General features: G+C 41.5%; 1 protein-coding gene across 2 annotated transcripts in view; it reads right to left on the bottom strand.

Annotated features, from left to right (window-relative positions):
- ABCC4 (ATP binding cassette subfamily C member 4 (PEL blood group)) overlaps nucleotides 1–24,991 on the bottom strand; it is a 149,867-nt gene that overhangs the window by 105,339 nt on the left and 19,537 nt on the right. For both annotated transcript variants that reach the window (XM_035114283.3, XM_035114284.3), the window contains 10 exons: nucleotides 23,220–23,309; nucleotides 21,275–21,438; nucleotides 18,993–19,118; nucleotides 17,952–18,201; nucleotides 15,912–16,016; nucleotides 14,087–14,176; nucleotides 11,506–11,697; nucleotides 7,389–7,483; nucleotides 5,745–5,831; nucleotides 2,103–2,199 (listed from right to left, as the gene is read on the bottom strand). In XM_035114283.3, coding sequence (XP_034970174.1) covers nucleotides 2,103–2,199; nucleotides 5,745–5,831; nucleotides 7,389–7,483; nucleotides 11,506–11,697; nucleotides 14,087–14,176; nucleotides 15,912–16,016; nucleotides 17,952–18,201; nucleotides 18,993–19,118; nucleotides 21,275–21,438; nucleotides 23,220–23,309 — 1,296 coding nt within the window. The remainder of the gene's footprint in view (nucleotides 1–2,102; nucleotides 2,200–5,744; nucleotides 5,832–7,388; nucleotides 7,484–11,505; nucleotides 11,698–14,086; nucleotides 14,177–15,911; nucleotides 16,017–17,951; nucleotides 18,202–18,992; nucleotides 19,119–21,274; nucleotides 21,439–23,219; nucleotides 23,310–24,991) is intronic.

The following is a 24,991-nucleotide window of genomic DNA, read 5'->3' as shown; positions in this document are numbered from 1 at the left end:
TCTCTCTCTAATCTTAGATGACATGCAATACAAGCCAACTGGCAAATTCAAATGCTACACTGAAGCCAGCAGAAGATAATAGAAAATCACTACCCTTCTTGTCAAGCCTTGGTCCAGATAATCTCTTTACCACCATCCCTTTAAAAAACAATTGGAGAGAAATAATAGCCCTACTCAGATGTCACATTTATTTTAAACTATGGCTTAATCATGAACATGTCTCCCGCACACCTTCCCTATGACTTGTCAAGGTTTGTGGCTTACCATTTATGGTTTGTTTAACAAACCATGTTCCAGGTTCATATCCCATGAAAAGCCATACTTTATTCCCCATTAAAAGCCATACTTTATCCCCCCATTAAAAGCCACAGGGGGGCACTTACACAATTAAAACCGTGGTTTAAAACAAACAAGGGCTTTGCATGGCATGAGAACCAGCTATCCAGGAATAATAAATAGGTGGTGTATTTTTATGGGGGGGGGGGAGAATAGGGAAATCGTTTTTACAGACAGTAGTTTGGGATTAATGCCCTCCTTTTTTCTTCGTGTCAGAGATTACTCCTAAGAAAGTGTGTCTAGCAACAGCACAATCTTGTGCATGTTTAACTGAGAAGCAAATCCAAAAATTTACAGCTGGAAAACTCTATGTAAGATTGCCACCTAAATTAGTTATCACCTTATTTTCTGTACTCATCATGCAGACTGATTATCAGATTGAAAATCTCTACCCCTTAACAAAACTTCTACTGTAATTCTCTTAAATTTCAAGTGGGATTTTTTAGAGATGTGCTTAGTGTTATAAAATCAACTGTTATAAAATAATATTGGGGGGGGGGTTGCAGGACACCATTACTAATGAGCAGAGAGGGGTGACCGAACCTGACAGCTGCAGTTACCCAGAATCCCTCGCAACACCACCTTCTTCGCCTCTGCTCCACTCCAGAGACCCGCACCCCTCCCGCTTGGACTCAACCCTGCCTTAAGGAAGGCTTAAGGATCAGCATATGCGCACATTTCCACATGACTAGCAACTTGGGAGCCATAATTCGCTGTCAGTGGTATCTCATTCACAATGGAAGACTCCTCTGAACAAAAGACAGTGATCAACTCTTATAAAAATGTTAATTTCTCTTTGTGTTTAGGAATTCACACCTGGGAGGGGTGATAGGAGGACTAGGAGAGGTGTCAAAAGTGCTCAGATTTCTACCTTGAACCCTCCTTTTTGTGAGGTATTGATTACATAGCTGTGATGTAGGAATGATGTATTGGGGGCGTTTCTTGGTGATGGGGAAATTGATAAAAGTGGAGGTTCTCTTTTGTTCTGGGTTCCTTCCTTGTTCTCCTGCGTGAGGGGAAGGACCCTGTTGCAACAGCAAATAAAAGCTTTGCTTCTCGAACTTCTCTGGTTGGCCTCTGTTATATATTCTCCGACCGATGGAGAACCCAATAAGGCTCTTGTGTACCCCATAAGGGAATAAGAGCAGATTTTGCTTAGAACAGAAGAATGCAGCAAGTTCTACTCCCCTCTTCTTTCTAATTTTAAACCAGCTGAATTGGTAAAAACAAAGTCGATGGGACTACCCCAAGAACATGAAACTAATGGCTTTAAGAACTGCAGCTAAACACCTTCAATTGATGCTTTTCACATTTCTTTTAATTCGGTGCAAGTCATAGAACAATAGTTTTAAAAAACCCACCCCAAACCATAATTTGTACTTTAGGCTTCAGATTATTTTCACTGTTTTATAACAATTTTCTTACTGGTGCTCTCGCTATTTTGTATATCTCGTTGAGTTTACTGAAAACCCCCACTCAATTTTTCTTTTAAAAGTGCAATGAAAACCAACATGCTAATTAGCTGTGATACTTCAGCTTCCTCTGTATTTACAAAGCCACTCCAGGGCTGAACAAACTATTTTCCTTCTGCCCTTTAAAACTTTTCATCTTTAAAATAAAAACAACCACCCAACACTGTTATATTATTCTATTCCAACAGGAACAGATTTAGCTGTGTTATAAATTGTTGTAACATTGTTCAAACTAAATAAACCAACAAACAAACACACCGTCAGTTTGCTAGAAACAATCTTATCTCTACCTACCTCCTTTAAAATTAGGATCTGGTTTGCAGACCGAAGATATTGCAACTGGTGGGTCACTAAAATAGTCACCTTTTTATGTAAAGCCTGACAGATACACCTGCAAAAGAAACGAGATGCGAACTAAACTCTGATTTTCTAAAAACATTTGTGCGGGTTTGTTGTTTAAATCTTAAACTGAGAAGCAAAAGGTTCTGTCCTTTGGGATGAAAGGGGAGCAGTTTAAATATTGTTGTGTTTTAGTAGCAAGGATCCCATAATGTTCAAAATAAAAACCTGAATATAAAACTTCAATTCAAATAGTCTCTGGATTCAAGAAGTGCTGACCCTACTAAATTTCATAGGAGTCATATTGGTGTGTGGAAGAGGAGGAAACGGGAAAGGTGGGGGGGTCCTTATTATTATTATTATTATTATTATTATTATTATTATTATTATAACATATAACACGCAATTATTACGCAATTACAGAAAATAAAAATGAAAAATGAAACAACAACAAACACTCAGAGAATCGTTTCCAAATACAATCTAAGGAATGGGTGTTACTATGCATTATTTGGTATTAGTTGAAATTGTGATGGTTTTAGAATCAGAGTGGAGTTCAGTACTCCTTCCAAATTATGGCTATAACTTGGGAATTGCCTATCTTCCGCAGATCGGAGGAATGGCAGACACACTAACTTACATATGAAATGAATAAACATAAAACATATTTCTAGTATAAAGGGCTACACCTACTCCTAATGTGTGTGAAATTGCGCCCACGTTCCTATAAACTCAAAATATGCTTAATAATAGAAAGGCTTTTGGCTGGATTACACAGTGTGGCTTTCAACCAGAGGTTTTGGGTTGTGCTTCTAGGTTATATACCCTATGTGTCCTGGCAACCCATTATTTTAGCTCTGGCTGCGGCAAACAATTTGTATGCACTGGTGCTCAGAAAGTGCACAATTTACAAAATGGGAAACTTAATTGAAAACCAATGTACCTTACCACAAACTCCATGCCACCTCTGCACCTATTGGGACCATAAGTACCTACCCTATGTGGAGTCAGACCATTGGGTTTATCTACCTCCGTCTGCATTAGTTTGCAACATCTCTCCAGGGTTCTTGGGCAAGAGACATTTCCAGCTGAACACGGGTATATTGGGGAATGAAGCAGTACTGGATTTGACCTATAAAGCCTTAAACAACTAAGGATCACAGTTTCTCAAAGACTGCCTCTCCCCATATGAACCGGCCCCAACCCTGCAATCATCAACTGAGGTCTTCTTCATGTGCCTCCATCTCGAGAGGTCCAGAGTGGCAACACGAGAAAGAGCCTTCTCTGCAGTGGCTCCCCATTTGTGGAATGCTCTCCCCAGGTGGCTCAACAGATGCCTTTGCTACATATGTTTCGGTTCCAGGTGAAAACGGCATTGGGCTGATTACGGCTTTTTAAATGGTGTTTGTGGTAGTGACTAGGGTTATTGGTTTGTATTTGTTTTAGGGTGTATTTTGCATTCTCATTTTGTATTTTTCTGTTGTAAACTACCCTGGGATCTTAGGGTGAAGGGCAATATACAATTATTATTATTATTATTATTATTATTATTATTATTATTATTATTATTATTACATGCAAAGCCATAGCTGCCAAGTTTTCCCTTTTCTCGCGAGGAAGCTTATTCAGCATAAGGGAAAATCCCTTAAAATAAGGGATAACTTGGCAGCTATGTGCAAAGCAGAGGTTCTATCACAGAGCTACAGCCCTTCCTATGACTGCAAGCTTTGAGCTCACAACATAGACTGTTGCACCTCCACAACAAACAATGGTAATTTACAGCCCAGTGCAACAAAGCTACAGTAGAAAAACATCCGTTAACAAACTTATCATTTCTCAAGCATGTGCAAAGGGCAGAACTACACGTTACCTCAGCAAACGCATATACTGAAGGGAGAGGTTTGCCAATTGTGTTATTGAGCTAAATCTGATCCTATAGTATAATTCTAAGTGCATGGCTTAGCCACCCCCACCCCCATTGCTCTCTTTGCCTCTCTGTGTGCCAAAGGGTATGCCAGACAGAATGCCCTACTAAGCTATCAAGGCCGGATGACTGTCTTGTCTGACGCTATCACGCTATCAGTCTGACGCACAAAGAACAGGCACTCAAGGCTGCTGGAAGATGCTACCGGGGTAGCATTGCTGAGTCAGCATGTGTTTATGCACAGGACCGGACACAGGAAGATCCTTATATGTACTTGTGACCCCCTTGCGTGTGCACATTTACAGAGGAGGGGGGAAAGAGCCCAAGAAGAAGTGTATAAGAAGCTTTGCAATTTGTGTTTCTTGACTCTTGTCGTGAGCTGATCACCTTGAGTCTCTTATTAATAAGAAATTAAATTCTTTCTCTGAATTCAACCCCCGGTGTCATTATTGACTATCTCTGTCCTGCCTGGGTGCAACTTAAAGGACCCTTAGTAGCTGATAAGGCTACAATACTGTACTCAAATTCTCCTTTGCTGAAGTAATGCAAATGGAAGAGTGGGGGAAGAAAGAAACCTTTTCAAAATCATTCCCAGACAAGATTATTTCTGGTGTCAGAGCCCTGAGAAACTGGATTAGAAACAGGAAAGGGGGAAGAGTTCTGGCAGGAGAGAATTAACGGACAGGGGAAAGGCTGAGTATCGCCTTCTCCCCTGTGAAAGAGTATTATGATCCAAACAGGAGCAAGGAGCCCTGGTTGGCCCGTAGCATAAAGTTTGGTGATTAGAAAAGGAGACAAAACTAGAGTTTATGGCTAAACTTGAACGGAGCGTGTAAGTGGCTTTTTCGTAAGTGCAGTTTGCAACTATTAACAGGCTGCAAAAATGCGCAATATACATGGGTGGCCCTTAAGCCTTTCAATTGCCTTTTCATACTAAATAATGTGGCGATAATATTCAGCACTGCTCTTTCGGCATGGCCTGTGCAAAAGTGTGATGCCCTACGTGCAACTTTTAAAAGCAAATTCTGGACACACTTCACATACCCCCTACATTATCTAATTGCAAAGGCAAAACTGAAAAGCTTGCAAAGGGAGACCACTGCAGTATAAAAAAGCCACTTACTCGTCCTTCCTCAATGTTGCCGCTATGCTCTAGTGCCATTCTGTGGTTTGTGAAGCAGCAGCACCACCAGTTTAGTCTATAGCAGAGGGCGAGCTTTATATCCAACAGTAAGTCAGCAGAGTTTGACTTCGGTAGACCTGAAATGATAACATTATTTTTAAATGCACCCTGTACAGAAAACAGGGTCCACCTGATTCACACATGATACATTCTTTTGTAAGACACACCACCAGTCCATGCATGTGTGTAAGCAAAGGTGAACTCACACACATACACACACGACAGAAAGACTCTAAAGACAGGGGCCGCAAACCTTTTTGAGCCAGTGGACACATTTGGAAATTTGAGAGATTGCCATGGGCGCTGGTCACAAAATGGCTGCCTTAGGGGCGGGCACTCTAAATTTGAGCATTTTCAAAAGCTCCCACATTAAACAACTGCCTTGTGTTTATTTAAAATGAGCAGCACGAAAGTGAACCTTTAGGCGTAAGTCGTACTATACGACTCTGTTAACAGAAATGAAATGTAAAGACACTTGGAAGTTACATACTTTTCAAACAAATGCCTGCTAACTTCTGCATCCACAGCACTCAAGGGATCATCCAAGAGGTAGATTTCTGCATCTTGATAAACAGCTCTAAAAACATGTAAGGAAATAACAGACGGGTCACTACCAAAACAGTTACAATTCCCAGGGCCGTCTTAAGCACATCCAGCGCCGTGGCGCAAAGGTCCCTCCGGCGCCCCCTCCCTTTCCCAAAATTTAGCCTGTGGCGGAGGGCGCTGTTGCGGCTGCCTAACTACGCGCGGCCATGTGAGGCGGCAAAAGCTTCCTCTCCTCCTCTTCTTGCAGAACCAGCGAGACTACTGCCTAGAGTGGCAGCAGGCGCGTGGTGCCACTCTAGGCAGGAGTCTCGCTGGTTCTGCAAGAAGAGGAGGAGAGGAAGCTTTTGCCGCCTCGCATGGAGCTCCTGGCTGCCGCGTTCAGCTGGACACCAGCTGTTCGGCGCCCCTGGTGGCCAGGCGCCCTGGCGCATTGCGCCACCCAGCCCGGGCCTAGAGCCGGCCCTGACAATTCCCATCATCCATTGGCTATGCTGGCTTGGGATGACAGGAGTCTAACCAACATTTGTAAGGCCACAAATTCCACACTCCAATATTAAAGAAAGGAACAGGAGATGGACACTCAGTGACCCGAATCTAAATCCTCTCCTTCAACCCACTTGGTTCACCTTGAACCAAAAACTGCTCATATAAAGGTGTATATACACACCTTCCATTATTTCATAAACACAGTCCAGAGCACACATGACACTGTCTCTCCTCAAACCATGGCTTCAGATCAAGATGCCAGCCTCAGGCACCCATTTCAAACCATGCTTTCAAATCCTAGTTTACATAGGAGCAAGCGTAAGCATCGGTGCAAGTGTAGCTCTGAGAAGGGGAAGACACATAATTTACTCCAGAGAGGAAGGAAAGTGCACACGGCCAATAGTTGGGGATAACTGGACTTGTAATCTAACAACATCTGGATGGCAGCAGGGTCCCTATCCCTGCCTTGAGCCATGTTTGAAAACATTAAGAACATGTGTATTTCGGATACAGGAAAAATGCTAAGGTGGTTTCCTTTGAAGGCACTTTGGAACTCTCTTCCAGGAAAGGAATGTAAGCTTCTTCCTTGTGTCCTTTTAAGGATAGTTAAAATCTCCCTCTTTGAGAAGGTTTTTTAATCTGTGGCCTGTCATACTCTGCTCTGCTACTTTGTCCTAGGGCTGTTGTGAAATTGATGTTTTATATTGCTCTCAAATGCTGCCTGGTACCATTTGAAATTTGTGTACATCACCTTAAGTATATATGAATTAGCAGTGTATCAGTTTTTAATTATAACAAATAATTGTTTAGGTAGTTGCTATCACCATCCCTCACTTCTAAGCAGAAAAGGGCACCTGCAGGCCAAAGGCTATCTTAGTAAATGAAAGGTAAGTAAGTGTTGGTCTGAGTAGAAGCAAAATAAAAAAAAATTCCTTCAGTAGCACCTTAAAGACCAACTAAGTTTTTATTTTGGTATGAGCTTTCGTGTGCATGCACACTTCTTCAGATATCACGAAAGCTCATACCAAAATAAAAACTTAGTTGGTCTTTAAGGTGCTACTGAAGGAATTTTTTTATTTAGTAAATGAAAGTCCCACTTTACCTGGCAAGATTAACTCTGGCTTTTTGTCCCCCACTCAGTGTAGCTCCTCGATCTCCTATCATTGTTAGGTCTCCATCTTCCAGCAGCTCCATATCCTGTTAAAAATAGAAGAGATGTTACTGCTTGAACTGCAGTAATTTATGCAAACTGTGTAGTCACTTGAAAACGCCAAGAGCAACAGAACCATTGATGGTCAAGCTATTGCTCAAAGCAGCAGAATCTAGCTAATGAACTGAGAACTGGGCAGAGGGAATTCAATAAATTTAGAGCAACACAAATTCACCAGAAGGAACTCATTAGGCCACACTACTTTCTCCTACCTCAGTCTTCTCAGCTGTAATATGGGAGCAGTAATACTAAACTAACTCAGCGGGTTGTCATAAAGATTACAGAGCTAACGCAACACACTTTGAACACTCGGCATGCTATGTGGATTCATTATTTGTTCCATTATTAAATTTAAATCACATTATTACCCCCCCCCCAAAAAAAAAAACCAGATGGCATGGAACTATGTGCTACCTTTTTAAAATAAAGCTGTCTAATAAAACTTGCTAGTCTACTTGATGCTAAATAAAGATAAATTTCAGTAAAAATCAGGACCAGGCCCTGTTTCGACAATTCTTCGTCAGCAAAGATTCACAGGTCAGTGTGTACCAAGTCTGTTTGTCTGTCTGTTTGCCTTGGCAAACAGACTTGGTACACTCTGACCTGTGAATCTTTGCTGACGAAGAATTGTCGAAACAGGGCCTTGTCCTGATTTTTACTGGAATTTATCTTTATTTGCCTTCAATAGTGGGATTGATTGCTATTTGAACTCCTCATCACACAGATAAAATATTGTAAAGATTTATTTGAAATCCATTTATCTTCTGGCCTGAGTTCTTGCAATTTACTGTTTATTTCTGGACTTTACCAAGAACTCCAATTTCTACTGCAAGTCTACTTGATGCTTCAACACATATTAAAACAAAATTATTGTAGCATAGCAGTCCACATAATGGGTAGATTAAGGATCCTATTACTCAAATTAAAACAGCTCAAAAAATACTGCTGTGGGGTTAAATAATACATCCGATGCCTTGCATCAAAATTTTAAAAAATTGCTATGCTCATTCATGAAAGAGCTTTGGATAAAAGCCATTGTACATCACACTAAAGGGAACAGTTTACTAAGCTTCAAATGTTGTGAGAGATTTTTCTCCCCTTTCAAGAAATGTGTTTTATATCCTTTATAAACACCACAGAACTTGAATCTGAATTTTAGAAGGTGATGAATGTTTTAATACTGCCATGCAAGATTAGAAAAAGGTATCAACTGTGTTTAAAAGAAAAACAAGCGTGATTTGCAAAAGCTTTTAAACTGTCTGCTTTCCCCCTATCTTTCCACTGATAGTAGCATCATAACACACCATATATTGGATCCACTGCATGATACTTCTCAAGCTGCCAAGCAAAATACATGTCTCTTAGCTAATCTGGTTTAGTGTCCCCTTCTACATCACACCTGCCAAATCAAAGAAAAGGATCTTCTCAGTCAGAGTTGAAATGCTCTGAAGCATTCTCTCGCTTTAGATGCCACCCTAAGGAGCCAACAGCACTATTTTGCGGCTGTAATAATAATAATAATAACTGTTGCAGTTCCAAATTTCACTCCTATAATCAGGACAATGTGAAAGATCTCCTCACGTACATTATTTTCTTTTGGGGTTTTCTTGTTTAAATAGCAAACAGAGATGATTTTAAAAGCATATATACTGTAACCAAACTTGATCAGCCAAAGTATGATCAGCCATCAATTAAAGTAAAGGTAAAAAAAGGACCCCTGGATGGTTACGTCCAGTCAAAGGCGACTATGGGGTTGCAGTGTTCGTCTCGCTTTTCAGGCCGAGGGAGCTGGTGTTTAGCCACAGACAGCTTTCTGGGTTATGTGGCCAGCATGACTAAACCACTTCTAGCGCAACAGGACACCGTGACGGAAACCAGAGCACACGGAAACGCCATTTACCTTCCCGCTGCAGCGGTACCTATTTATGTACTTGCACTGGCTTGCTTTCGAACTGCTAGGTTGGCAGGAGCTGGGACCGAGCAACGGGAGCTCACTCCGTCACAGGGATTCAAACTGCCAACCTTCTGATCGGCAAGCCCAAGAGGCTCAATGGTTTGACCACAACACCACCCGTGTCCCTTAAAGTACTATCAGCCATCCATTATTGAGAACTTACTGAAAACACCGAGGTATTTATGTGCCAATACGTGTGGTCCACCAAAATTATTTTTTCCTGCCGCAGTAGGTTCAGTAATGTCAAGCAAATTGCTACTGATAATTTTTCTTGTAAATGTTCCCTTGGGAGGAAAGGCGGTGTATTTCTTATTACTACTACAGTATTGATATTAAAGGGACCCAGGTGGCGCTGTGGTTAAACCACTGAGCCTAGGGCTTGCTGATCAGAAGGTCGGCGGTTCGAATCCCTGTAACGGGGTGAGCTCCCGTTGCTTGGTCCCAGCTCCTGCCAACCTAGCAGTTCAAAAGCACGTCAAAATGCAAGTAGATAAATAGGAACCGCTACAGCGGAAAGGTAAACGGTGTTTCCATGTGCTGCTCTGGTTTGCCAGGAGCGGCTTTGTCATGCTGGGCACATGACCTGGAAACTATACACCGGCTCCCTCGGCCAATAATGCGAGATGAGCGCGCAACCCCAGAGTCGGTCACGACTGGACCTAATGGTCAGGGGTCCCTTTACCTTTACCTATTGATATTAAAGTGTTGCAGTTTCTTAATGTAATAATCCAGTGCTATGTATTTGTCTTAGACGTGTAACCCATTTGAAGATCTCGAGGCTGTTAACACTGGTGAGTGTGTATGATGTGCCTCCAAAAGTTTTTAAAAATCTAACAAGTGATAAAACCACATACTAAACTCCTATTATAATATCTGGAATGCTATTTCACTAGCAGGCAGTTTCAATCGGTAGGTATTTTTTCAGCTATGTTAACTAACCTTTATGCTGTTTTTAAAAACATTAGCTATTTCAAGAGGTCTATGAGCTGCAAAAGGTTTGCAACTGCACCATTGGGTTTCTCCTCGCTCTCTTCCCTCCATGCGCCCCCCCTCCCCCAATATGTTCTGGGACTTCCCTTAACCCTCTGAAGCAGATTTAGATCAGGGCAAGCACAGGAAGAGGAAATCCCACTGCAGGAGCAGAAGTTCTGGCACAAACAAAACTTCGCCGGATACAACCCTCACTAAATATTCACTAAATGCATTTCAAATGGTCACTAGCACACAGTGAAGTTTTTCAAAAAATCTTCCATGGAGAGGACTGTCAGTTTGCATTTCTTAGTGAAGAAAGTATTGATCTGATGTGTAGAGAACTTTCCTATTCTGATTAGTTCAGGAGGGTTCTGGAAGATTCTCTGTGTGAAAGAAACAAGCAGAAGGTTCATGATGTTTGGGTTATTCCTTCAGAGAAGCTTGAGTATAGCTGGTTTAGCTGGTTTAAACTGATTCTCTTATCTCTTTTCTATCAAGGTCATGCTTACTAGAAAAGTAGGGCCAGAAGGAGAAGAACGCCCTCCCACCAGATGTCAAAGAGAAAAACAGCTATCAGGTCTTTAAGGTGCTACTGAAGGAATTTTTTTATTTTGCTTTGACTCAGACCCACACGGCTACCTACCTGTAACTAGATTTTTAGAAGACATCTGAAGGCAGCCCTGTTTAGAGAGGCTTTTAATCTTTAATCGATTATTTTATTCTTCTGTTGGAAGCCGTCCCGAGTGGCTGGGGAAACCCTATGCTGTAGTTGTTGTTGGTTTCACTTTTTCTCTTTCTCTACAGTGTTATGGTTTAGACTTATTAGAAGTTATTGTAAGTTAAAATTAAGTCTGCTGCAACTGGATTTCTTATGGACAGTGCCAATCCTGAATGTATTGGATTTGTGACCATAATGCTCATTTGCCTTCAGCAGCAGTAAAGCTCTGCTGGATGAAATATTTAATTGCCGCCGGTCTATTTTTTGGGAATGCTGCAAGGTGTTTAAATTTTTACTCTGCTAACTACACGTCTGAGTTCTGCTCTGGATCAATATTGAGTAGAATTTCAATGACAAGGACTTACTTTCTTGAGAGCACATACTCGGAGAACCTTTTCGTATTTTTCTTTGTGGTATTCTTTTCCAAAGAGTATGTTACTTCTTACGGTGCCAGAAAACACCCACGGCTGCTGAGAAACATACGCTATTCTCCCTTGAACATCTGTGGAACCTTTGGCTGCAGACAGTTCGCCAAGGATGGCGCTCAAGAGTGAAGACTGAAAGCGTTGGGGAGAAAAAATAATTAAAGTTAAGGTTTTCGATGGGTGCAGGAAAAAAATGTGTACGTGCAAATCCACTCCTGCAACCTCCTCCTGCAACCCTTATTACATGGGCCGACATAATGCTTTTAGCTATTGTCAAGCAACTGGGAGAGGAGCTCAATTGCTCCCTCACCTAATCTTCCTGCACTTAATTTTACCAGACTTAATAAACAGCACCAGACATAACTATGGCTAACACCAGTGCTATTTTTCTAGAAAAAGAGCTGCATGAACTCACCATGAATGCCTCTTATAATGGCAATGGCGCCCACCTGAGAGGTCCCGGAACTGGGTTCCGGTGAGTTCCGGATGAAAAAACCCTAACCACTGTGCCCCCCACATCAGGCTATGCCAGAGGTCGGCAACCTAAGGCCCATGGGCCGGAAACAGCCCATGAGGGTCGCTTAACCGGCCCATGAGCCACCCCTGAACTGAGTCGCCCACTCAGCAAGTCCCCACAAGCTGCACTAAACCGGCGTGGTGGCGCGGGGACTCTCTTCTGCAGCTCCGGAAATTGCTTCTGCACATGCCCAGATGCTGGAAATAGCGACTGAGCATGTCCATGGCACCGGAAATCGCTCCTGGGCATGCCCAGATGCCGGAAATCGCTTCTGGACATGCACAGAAGCGATTTCCGGCATCACGCTGCACCGGTCTAGCCCACGGAGTATCTCCGTGGGAGTGATCCAGCCCATGTCCAGTAAGCCTTGCCAACCCCTGGGCTATGCTAACCAACTGCCCCAAAATCCTTCCACACAATTTTTTTATTTAAAAACCCCCACAAAGTGTTCTATCAACCTTTCTTATGTACGCTTTTATTGGTTTCCATTTTCCCCTTAAGAATACAAGCAATGAACAAGAATAAAGAAAAAGCCAGTAATGAGTCATGGCAATTAGTGGAACGGGACCTTGCAAAGTATAAGAGGCACAGTTAGCGCTAGATACACAAAGCAACCTTAAATCTTGGCACAGTTTTGCTGTACCAAAGCTTTTTGGGGGGATTCTACGACTGCAAAATAATCTGCTTTAGTTGCAGAGGTGCAGACTTCTCATTACACTGCAGCAGCAGCACAGATTGGGCTGTCACGCAATGCAAGAGTTTGGAATACCTAATGTATTTCATTCATTTATTTGGGTCCACATCCTTCAGTTCATTGGTGTGATCCGCAGCCACACACTTATTACCGGTAAGCCGAAATAGCCATGTGCTCTATGCTTCGATTGAAGACTTCCTAGGTTAAGTAACCATAGCCTGTTGTTAAGTCTAAACTGGGAAACTGTGGTTACTAGGGTCAGAATAAACCATAATAACACCCCCCCAAAAATAAAAATCTTCCAAACTATTGTTTCAGATCCTACTAACCACAGTTACCAGGAAGGAGGGGGCCAGGCATATGGGCAAAACGCTCATGTTTATCTCAACTTAGTTCTTCTTTGGAGATCACTCATAGCCAAGTAAGATTGTATTCCATCAACACGGTTTTAACAGTGAGTCCGTAAATGACTGTGGAGGCAAATTCTGGATCCACATGTCCTCCCGCAGTGGGGACATAGGTTTCTGGGCAGGAGTTGATCACGGTGAGGGTTTGCCAAGCATGCCTTCATCTTAGTACGTTTCTTCCTTTCATCACGAGTTCAAGCGTCTTCAAAGCCCATGACACCTTTGGTAAAGGATGTTCTCCAATTGGAGCACTCACAGGCCAGTGTTTCCCAGTTGTTGGTGTTTATACTACATTTTTAAAGATTTGCCTTGAGAGAGTCTTTAAGCGTCTTTTGTTGACCACCAGCATTATGCTTTGCATAAGTTTGGAATAGAGTAGTTGCTTTGGAAGACGATAATCGGGCATCCGCACAACATGACCAGTCAAATGAAGTTGACATTGAAGAATCATTGCTTCAACACTAGTGATCTTTGCTTCTTCCAGTACACTGGCATTAGTTTGCCTGTCTTCCCAGGTGATGCCTATCTCCACTTAGTTAACCTAGACATGAATGCCCAAATCTGGGCACACATTCTTTGTTTAGAAGCAAATTGGAAGCATTTTTAGCACTTATGACAGATATCTGCATGTTTTATTTTTTATTAAATTTCCATAACGCCCTTCATTCAAAGGGTGGTTTACAATATGAAAACACAAAAGTACATACCATAATAACAGACAAAAATAATACCTGTGTGCATGGATTGAAGCCTTAGGAATTCATAGCTCTTGCAATTTGCAAAATCTTCAAAACCTATTTTGACCACCTTCCACCTGCCTCAAAATTAGAAGACTGGATGGTTTGTGAACAACTTAACTATACTGTAATTCTTAGCACTGTAAAAAACTGAGTTATGACTTACTTTTCCTGCTCCCACGGGGCCAATCACAATTAGTAATTCTCCTGGTCTGACAGTAATTGAAATGTTTTGAAGTGTCGGCAATTCCAGAGCCTATACATTAACAAAAGAACAATTAATAAAAAATTCTGGCAGGTATTAGAATCAGAAAAGTCTGCAGTCCCAAGAAAATATACCTGGAAACAGTGTTCAATGAAAGTAGTAGTATTTGTTTCAAAGTAAATATATTAAGAATCAAGGTGGAAACTTCAAGAGATTTAGAATTGCATCTATATTCTCTCAGCATTGTTTCAGAGTGAAACCTGTCCACATATTTTCTAGACCAAAGCTCAGCGGCATCTTTCCTTCTATCTGTTTCTTGAAATACATAAATACTATCCAGTGAGATCATTTGATAAGTTTTCAAGATTTGATTATTTTATATATTGATTGATATTATATATTAGTAACTTTGTATTAATGTAACATCTTTATATGTAACTGTGTCTTTTTGTAATATTTTGTTTATGCTGTTGTAGCTTCAATTTCTTAGAGATATTTTTAATAACATAAATAAAATAATAATAATAAACTTTATTTATACCCTGCCCTCCCTGGCCAACATCAGGGCGGCTAACATCAGGTATAAAAACAATTGATATAAATACAACTTAAAAACAGGATTAAAGTACAACTTAAAATGCAGCCTCATTTCAGTGGAAGCCCAGAACAAAAACTGTTTGGGGGGAGAAAATGTCAAATCTTCACCAAGGCCAACCATCCAGACTGGTCCTACGTGGGCCAGAAAAAAGCCAGGAAAGTCCCCAAATAGAGGTTCCATCACAGAAGGAAAAGGATAGAGGGGGAGGGGATCAGGCTGATTCCAAGCCAAAGGGTGGAACAATTCTGTCATACAGGCGGAAAGAAATAAGCGGTATAGAAATAAAATAAGCAATCAATAATCAATAAAAAATGGAAACCAAGTCTCCACTAAAAACCCATACCTCAGCTCACATGGCTGTGTTCTAAAACCTTTAATAATGATTCATTTTGAACTTCAGGAGGTTTGAATTTTGGAGGAAGATGCCTTTTGAAATATTATTTATAAAGCTCCACAAGGTGGCAGCATCAGCCTATTAACACACACTCATTCACAACACACAAACCATCCCGCCACAACCTTTGTGACCATGATATCACCTTCATTGTACTGCACTTTCATTCAACAGAAAATCTGATTCAAATATAACGCTGTGTTTCAGAACGTAGCTATTGAATAGAAAGAACTCAGAGAGAACTCAATGTGTTAACTAAGTGCCTTTAAACTGTTCTTACCAATAACTTTAATATTTCTTTGAAACAGATTAGAGATTTTGTTACAATCAAACAGGGGATTTGCTGGACCAATGTTTTGCCTTGGGAATGGGCTGGATGGAACAGGCTGGTACCTAAGTCTGTTCAACTCGATCATGCAATCTGGAAACCATTTAAGCCAGCAATAAAGGCAGTGAAATTTTTAAAAAACACTATTTTAAAGGCTTGTTTTCCCTCTGCCAGGCTTTAGATGTCTCAGCGGGCAGTAGCCTTGCTGTTGAACAGTGTTTGGGTTTGTTGTAACTTTATGCCATCTTAATTTACACCAGCTTCTGATGTAGAAGATTGGTTCCTAAGTTCTTGCCTCTCCCCCCACCCCCACCCCCAAAAAAACCTCGCCAGATTGGCTCCCCATTGCCACTCACTGCTTAAACCAATGATAAAAAGAGAATTCAGCAACATCCAGCTGTGGAAGAAGTGTACTTCTGGGATTAAATCGAACTCCTTCCTATTTTGCTGTTTCAAATGACATTACCTTGTCCCAGTAACAGGTCAAATCCTGCACATGAAGGAGTGCATTTTCACTGCCAGTTTTGAGTTGTGGGCTGACCTCGGAAATCTCATCAAGGATCAAAAAGTTCTGTATCAACAGGGGTGAAAGCACAAAGACTTCTTTGAGCACGAAGCAGAACAGCATAGGGAAAATAACCCAGAATTTCTTTGTGAATCACAAGGTTACAAAGCCACATTCAGAAACTATCAATGGCGCTAACAGGTAAACAACTTCAGGTCAGGTTCAATTCTACATTGGTTGTGAATGCCTGCTCCCAGCAAGGAACAGGTACCCCCAGCCAGAAGACAGAATTTAACCCTTGCTCAATGGCTGATTTTGTGGTTGTTTAGTCGTGTCCATGGACCAGAGCACGCCAGGCACTCCTGTCTTCCACTGCCTCCTGCAGTTTGGTCAGATTTAAATGGCTGATTTAACAGAGGTTAAATCTTGCAAAATATGGTCTGAAGCTCAAAATATGGTCTGAAGCTCAACATCAAAAAAAAACCAAGATCATGGCTACTGGTCCCATCACCTCCTGGCAAATAGAAGGGGAAGAAATGGAGGCAGTGAGAGATTTTACTTTCTTGGGCTCCTTGATCACTGCAGATGGTGACAGCAGTCACAAAATTAAAAGACCCCTGCTTTCTTGGGGAAAAAACAATGACAAACCTAGACAACATCTTAAAAAGCAGAGACATCACCTTGCCAACAAAGCTCCGTATAGTTAAAGCTATGGTTTTCCCAGTAGTCATGTATGGAAGTGAGAGCTGGGCCATAAAGAAGGCTGATCGCCGAAGAATTGATGCTTTTGAATTATGGTGCTGGAGGAGACTCTTGAGAGTCCCATGGACTGCAAGAAGATCAAACCTCTCCATTCTGAAGGAAATCAGCCCCGAGTGCCCACTGGAAGGACAGATCGTGAAGCTGAGGCTCCAATACTTTGGCCACCTCATGAGAAGAGAAGAATCCTTGGAAAAGACCCTGATGTTGGGAAAGATGGAGGGCACAAGAAGGGGTCGACAGAGGACGAGATGGTTGGACAGTGTTCTTGAAGCTACCAACATGAGTTTGACCAAACTGCAGGAGGCAGTGGAAGACAGGAGTGCCTGGCGTGCTATGATCCATGGGGTCACGAAGAGTCGGACACGACTAAACAACAACAAATCTTGCTTGGTTTGGCTGCCACATACCAACAAACAGACACTCACAGCCAAAGCAAGCTCCCTTTTCCTCCACGTTTTTCCTCCCAAGTGCCCGGCAGCCATCAGGTCGGCTGGTACTTGACCGGCAAGCAGCACAACGCACCCAGCAATCGTTTGCTGCCACAGTGATGTTGTGAGTTTGGCAGGTGTGTGGCCCTGTCAAATTTGGTAGACTGATCCTGACAAATAAATTGGCAAGAAATGCTGACAAAATGTTTGTGTGCTTCCTCTCTCTAAGAGGCCACAAAGGACTAACATCTTATTTTCTGGCGATCACTCGTAGCTGAGTAAGATTGTCTGCCATGAACAGAGTTTTAACAGTGAGTCCATATGTGACTGTAGAGGCCAGTTCTGGATCCACACATTCTTCCACAGTGGGGATATAGGTTTCTGGACGGGAGTTGATCATGGTGAGGGTTTGCCAAGCGTGCCTTCCTCTTAGCACATTTCTCCCTTTCGTCTTAAGTTCAAGCGTCTTCAAAGCCGAGCGTCTTCAAAGCCCATGACCCCTTTGGTAATGGCTGTTCTCCAATTGGAGCATCGCAGACCAATGTTTCCCAGTTGTCTGTGTTTATACTACTTTTTTTAGATTTGCCTTGAATGAGTCTTTGAACCTCTTTTGTTGAACACCAGGCATTACGCTTTCCATTTTAAAGTTCGGAATAGAGTAGTTCCTTTCTCTAAGAGGCCACAAAGGACTAACATGGATACAGGAGGGAGACTTCCAAACAAACAAACAAAAAACTGGCCGTTTCGTGGATTTGCAATGCTGCAATTAAGCATATCCAGAGAACACCCGCTTTTGTTTGTTACACAATACCTTGATTCGTCGGATGCTGACCATTGCTTCCGATACTCTCTCAACAGCCGCTGGGAAGAAGAAAGCAACTGTCAGTCTCACGGCACTATAGAGAGACACCGCAACAAACACCCGACTTGCAGAGATCTCATTGCCCAGCAACACGTAAGTCATGAACGTCATAAACACGGTGATTTTGCTGGCAACGAAGAAAGATGCCAGGTTCATTCCCCGAAGGTAAGAACTCTTGAGAATCTTGGAGATCTCCTTCCTGAAAATAATAATAGTAGTAGTAGTTGTAGTAACAATAACATAGAGTCGATTAAAAAGTATTTATTTTCACGGCACATAACAATACATTCAATGCACAAGGAGATCTTCTGAAACGTACGTATTTTAAACACACACCACGATAAATCAGTCTACAGAGAGGTGCACTCCTAGAAGTCTTTTTGTTCTTCTAATTGCATTTAGTAATAAACAGAGGAGAAAGATCATAGCAGGAGCAAGATTTCATTTCCTGTGGTTGGATATATATATATATATATATATATATATATATATATATATATATATATATATATCTACTTTAAAAACAAAACAACAAAGGTTAAAAAAGAGGGAATGGAGTCTCAGGATCTCTACAATTCTATGAAAATACCTGATAGCTTATACAATATATAGGATTGCTCTTTTGGAGCACATTTTTGAGGTCTCAGGGTATAACAAATCGAAAATATGCTGTGTCCCGCTTTATACTTTTCTCAGGTTTTAAAGACGGCAATATGTTTAAGTTACCGCATACGGCAACTGTAATTATTATTACATCACCACTACTTACGGAAATATATGTCACCATTGCATAAGGAAGGAAGAAACAGGCTATTCAGGCATGTCAAGATAATTGTTTTACACCCTCAAAAAAAAATTCTTGGACTCTTTTCTTGAGACATGGAAGACATATCATTAAACAAAATATCAAACAAACAAACAAAAACCCTAAGCAAACCAGAAGGTGGCAAGGTTGCCTGTCCATAACTTTGGATGAGCATTCAACATTACCTTCTCATATTGTTCACAAGATCAGCGAATGATTTTTCCCAAGCATACATCTTAATTATCCGCATTCCACTGATGACTTCATTCATGGTCCTGATCCTTATATCTGTGAAGGCTGCTGTTCTGCTCCTGCAATTTCAAGAGGAAACTATTAAAGTTGCAATCAAACCATTTGTAGCTTTGTGTTTTCGTCTTTAAAAAAATCCTCTAGGATATATATATTTGGCCCCCAAAATGGTTAAAGGTTATTCCAAAGACATCCATAGGTTATTTCCAAGCGGAAAGAATGTATGAATGCTAATGAATAACTGTTTAGTGAACTGTTTACCTAAGATTAGATAATCATTTAAGCTTTCGACGCTGTTCGATATACCTATGGGTGACCTTGAGCCAGTCACTCAGACCAACCTATATCACAAGGTTGTTGTGGGAATTAAATTAGGATGGAAAAGAACCTGGGCTTTTTTTTAGCCTGAACTTGCAGGAACTCTGTTCTGGCACGTCTCAAGTGGGCGCCACTGCCGTGATAAGAGAAGGCGTTCATGGTAAGTTCTGGCACCTTTTTTTCTAGAAGAATAGCACCATAGGGAACCACAAAGGCCACTGTGAGCTCCATGGAGGGAAAGGTGGGATATGAATCATATAAATTGAATGAATGAATGAATGAATGAATGAATGAATGAATGAATAAGGGAACGTTTATTAGGCTATCCAGGGCTTTTTTTTCAGCCAGAACTCAGTTCTGGCACCTCTCAGGTGGGCACCATCACCGACCTTTCTGAAGCAGCTTAACGATTGACAGCAAAGTGCACAAATAATACCATACCCTTGGAATTTTAAAAAAATCTGAATTGTGTGACGCAGTCCTCCAACCCAAAGACATTTACAAAAATGCATATATTAGGAGGAAGTGTGCATAAAGATGAATATATTAGTGAAATAACATTAAAAATCCATTTGATTAGAGGAAATTGCTCACAAAAAATGTATATAGTCATACCACGGGTTACAAATGCTGCGGGTTGTGCGTTTTCCGGTTGCGGACTGCACCGAACCCGGAAGTACCCAGGTTACTTTTGGGTTTCTGCACTCGCACATGCGCATAAGTGCAAAATGATGTCACACGCATGCGCAGAAGCGACGAATTGTGTCACACAGGTGCGCAGACACGGCGCTTCAGGCTGTGAACGCTGCGGGTTGCGAACGTGCCTCCCACGCGGATCACGCTCGCAACCCACGGTATGAGTGTGCATTATTCAAAGCTGAATATAAAAAGTTGCATATCAGGAGAAATTATTAAGAAATTATTATTATTATTATTAATAATAATAATAATTAATAAATTAATAATAAAATGATAATATTCTATTGGGAGCCAGATGGGGGAAACCCAGCCAGATGAACGGGGTATAAATAATAAATTATTGTTGTTGTTATTACTATTATGGGCCTAACCAGTAAGCAATTTGTCTTTTCAAAACCTCAACAAATGCAGTAACTGAGAATTTACATTTTTTCTTTACTGCCTTTTAAAGCACACACATCAACCGAAAGAGAATGCAATGGCAGAGCATGTCATTTTAGGCGGTGAAAGCTCAAGTTTGCAAATTTCTTCCGTGAGCGGTCTTAAAAACGTGGTTTAGGGTGTGAGGGAATTCAAACCTGCTATTATTTTTGTGATCAGACAGTATTTAGTTTGGTAAATCTAGGTTTGATTTAAAAAGCACATACACTGCTCTTGGACAAACCAAATAATGCTTAGTTTACCTTCTGAAAATGCTGGGTCATGATAAATAAACAAACAAGCAAACAAATAAATAATGTAGAATATAACTGCAAGTACTTGGGCAATCACTGATTTCTGTGCAATTTTACAAACAGTTTACTTGCCAATCAAAACTAAATTATGTTAATTTAACCAAAGTATCTTTTGAATTCCCAAGTCATGTTATAACCTTTTTAGCACCCCTCATTTTTGGAATTTGAAAGTTGAAAATTTCAACCTTCCCAAATGCAAAAGATTCCTTACTCTTGATTGCCCAAGCAAATAGTTCAAAAACAAAATGTCATGAAGATTTTTAAAAAACCAACTATCATACAACCAAGGACTTCTGGTGCTTTCTGTTCTTTCCACTGAATGAACACACTCCTTTTTTTCAATAATTTATGTTAAAATGTGCACATAACAAAATACAAACCAAAACAAAAATGAAGTTTGCAGGTTTCTTTCTAGGGATCTCTTAAACATTCTGAAACAAACATCACAAGACGCCAAATGCTTTTACCTCAGCGATGAGAACAGCCTCCCAATGCAGCTTTGCAGAGGAAGCAGAATAAGGAGAACAGCCATTCCCGCAAGACACGAGGGGCCAATCTCAAGCCAAAGAAGAGCCGTTACGGCTATCGCTTGAAGGGGTCCGGCCCATAAGAAATGCAAAAAAATAGTCACCTGCAGAAATAGAAACACACAAATTTACTGAAAGCAGCCATTAGAACCGAGTGTGACAGTCGCAGGTGTACTTCACATATTTTAGCAGCAATGGCAAATTCCCTTACACAATCATACATGGGTTCAGAGATGTCTGTGACCAGTGTTTTTTTGGGGGGGGGCACGAGCAGAGGTACGCATACCCCTAAACATTTTGTGAATCTTTGTAATTTTGTCCATTTACTGCATTTATTTTTCCTGATTTGAACTATAAAATGGTGATGTTCCTGAGTCAAAAGGAGAGTACCCCTAAACATTTTTTTAGGGGGGGGGAGCACTGCCTGTGTGACTCATGGAGAAAATTCTACATGAATGAGAAATAAAGATGTAGATGGGGCTGAAAGAAAACAAAGCCACTTCTAGTTCGCATGCGGATATTTGCAGGTCCACCTGAACCAAAGCAGAAATTCTGGAGGCAGCAGTTTGTGTGTGTCTGTATGCAAACTAGCCTGCAGGCAAACAATTACAGTATTTCAATCATCTTCAACAACAGCTTTATTGTACTACCCTTGACAATTTACAGATAAAATTTCCATTACAGAATGTTACAAAACACCACAAAGAATCTTTCCATCTTTGAATTCTGTATATAGAATTTTAAATCAGAAGAGAAAAACCATTACCTTCCCCAAACAATTCAAAAAGAATGTCGATGTGACAGGAACATATCTGTGTCTTTCAAATTCATTATAAATTCAAATTCATTATGTATTTTGTGGTTTTATATCTTGATTTTATTCTGTGAACTGCCCTGAGACCCCCAGGTATAGGGCGGTATATAAATTCAATAAATAATAAATAATAATAATAATAACAACTGAAAGGAGAAAGGAGAAGTGCTTCCTCCAGATTGATGTTTGCTCCGATTTAGCACCATGGGTAATAAGCAGGACAAGGAGAAAGCCTTTGGACCCATGCAAATAAAAATAATAAAAATAAAAGAAAGCATTTTCAAAAAAGGAACAGAGAGCATATTTAAATATGGACCCATGATTTCTAGGCATGGCGCAAACAGAAGTGTGGACAAGCCCTCACAGTGAGCCATTCTTCAGAAGAGAGTTCACCACATAAAAGAACAAGGTGCTAACAGCACCACTAGAGTTGGGTGCTCAATGCTGTCATGACACTGGGTCAAGTTCTCCCCTTTTTTAAGGGAAATTCCCTTATGCTGAATAGGCTTCCTCGCGAGAAAAGGGAAAACTTGACAACTATGTACTGGGTAAAGGTAAAGGTACCCCTGACCATTAGGTCCAGTTGCGGACGACTCTAGGGTTGCGGCGCTCATCAGGCTCTATAGGCCGAGGGAGCCGGCATTTGTCCGCAGACAGCTTCCGGGTCATGTGGCCAGCATGACTAAGCCGCTTCTGGCAAACCAGAGCTGCACATGGAAACGCTGTTTACCTTGCCGCCGGAGCGGTACCTATTTATCTACTTGCACTTGACGTGCTTTTGAACAGCTAGGTGGGCAGGAGCTGGGACCGAACAACGGGAGCTCATCCCATCGCGGGGATTCGAACTGCCCCCCTTCCGATCAGCAAGCCCTAGGCTCTGTTGTTTAGACCTCAACACTGGGGTGCTTCAGGTTAAATCGTGATGGGTGGCTTACTATGAACATGTCGATGACTCCCGATTTACTCATTCCTCCTAGAGTATGGAATAAACCACAATCCCTGGATCAGTAAACCTGATTGTGGCTTGTTTTCCCCGAAGCAAACCAGTATCTGAATTATACTGGGCCTTACCTGATCAAATTTATTCACATCATTTGATAGAAGATTTACAATCTGGCCCGTTGTAGTCTTTGACATTGCTGTATTGCTCAGACGAAGTGCCTAAAGAAAGAAAGAAAGAGAGAGAGAGAGAGAGAGAGAGAGAGAGAGAGAAGTCTAATTTCTCTAGTTGCATTGTAGGGTATTTTGTTCACAATATTTTCCAGACTCAGTTTGTTAACTATGTAAGGTTACTATTCAAGAAGATGTTTGATGCAAATTTTAGAGCTGTATGAATCAAGTATCTTCTTCTGTGGCCGTGTAAGAAGTCAGGGCTACACCAAAGGCTCATATCCCCCATCCCACCAAATCATGTTTTTGGACCAAAAACATGATTCGGATTTGGGTACGTGATAACTGAGGACAAAGACAGCTGGAGAAGAAAGACGATGCTTTCTCCATCTGCCACATGGGTGATCCGAACCAGCTGAATCTCAATGGCTCTCGATCTGCAGGTTGGGGGGGAATGATTTGGCTGGGCCTCAGCCTTCAACTTTGGCTCAGTTCTGCTTAAGCTCTTGGCATAAGTTCTTCCCAACACTGTAATGACATAATATGTGAAATCGCAACATCACCACTGCAGTTATTCCCCCCATTCTAAGCAACTGCAGTATATTAGTACAGTCATACCTTGGTTCTCAAACGGAATCCATTCCGTTCGGCTTCCGAAAACGTTCGAAAACCAAGGTGCTGCTTCCAATTGGCTGCAGGAGCTTCCTGCTCTCAACTGGAAGCCGCGGAAGCCACGTCAGGTGTTTGGCTTCCCAAAAAAGTTCACAAACCGGAACACTCACTTCCGGGTTTGCAGCGTTCGGGAGCCAAAACGTTCGAGTCACAAGGCATTTGAAAACCAAGGTACGACTATATGGTTAATTAAGTAACGTAGTCATACTAATTCATCATAGGCTCTGACCAGGAACAAAATCATCGGGGGGGTCATAGTGGATAGATAGCTTGAAGCAAATGTTTTAGAATCCATCTTTTCCATAGCTCCATCTTAGGAAAAGTACGGGGGGGGGGGAGCTGCCAATATTGTGGTAAAGGTAAAGGACCCCTGACAGTTAAGTCCAGTTGTGAATGACTCTGGGGTTGCGGCGCTCATCTCGCTTTACAGGCTGAGGGAGCCAGTGTTTGTCCGCAGACAGTTTTTCCAGGTCATGTGGCCAGCATGACTAAGCCGCTTCTGGTGAAACCAGAGCAGCGCACGGGAACGCCATTTACCTTCTTGCCAGAGCGGTACCTATTTATCTACTTGCACTTGACGTGCTTTCGAACTGCTAGGTTGGCTGGAGCTGGGACCGAACAATGGGAGCTCACCCCGTCGCAGGGATTTGAACCGCCGACCTTCCAATCGGCAAGCCCTAGGCTCTATGGTTTAGACCACAGTGCCACCCACGTCCCTAATATTGTGGTACTGTTATACAAATCTATGGTGTAAACCACACTTGGAAGACTATGTACAGCTCTGGTCACTTCATCAAAAAAAAGGAAATTGTAGTGTTGGAAAGGGTCCAGAAATAGCAACCAAGATGATCAAGGGGATGAAGCAAGTCCCCTGTGAGGAAAGGTTGCAACATTTGAGACTTCTTAGTTTAGAGCAGGGTGGATTTGATTTAAATCAAATTAAATCAAATGTATCCATGTTTGTTAACTGATGTGGCTAAACAATTAAAAAACAAAACTTAGACTGAGTTTCAGCACACATTAAAAACTTAAAACAAAGCCTTATTTCCTGATGAATAGCG

Source organism: Zootoca vivipara, chromosome 4 (assembly GCF_965207765.1).
Source record: "Zootoca vivipara chromosome 4, rZooViv2.hap1.1, whole genome shotgun sequence".
Classification (NCBI taxonomy): Eukaryota; Metazoa; Chordata; class Lepidosauria; order Squamata; family Lacertidae; genus Zootoca; species Zootoca vivipara.
The sequence above is the reverse complement of the archived record's forward strand: the minus strand, read 5'-3'. Positions and strand labels throughout refer to the sequence as shown.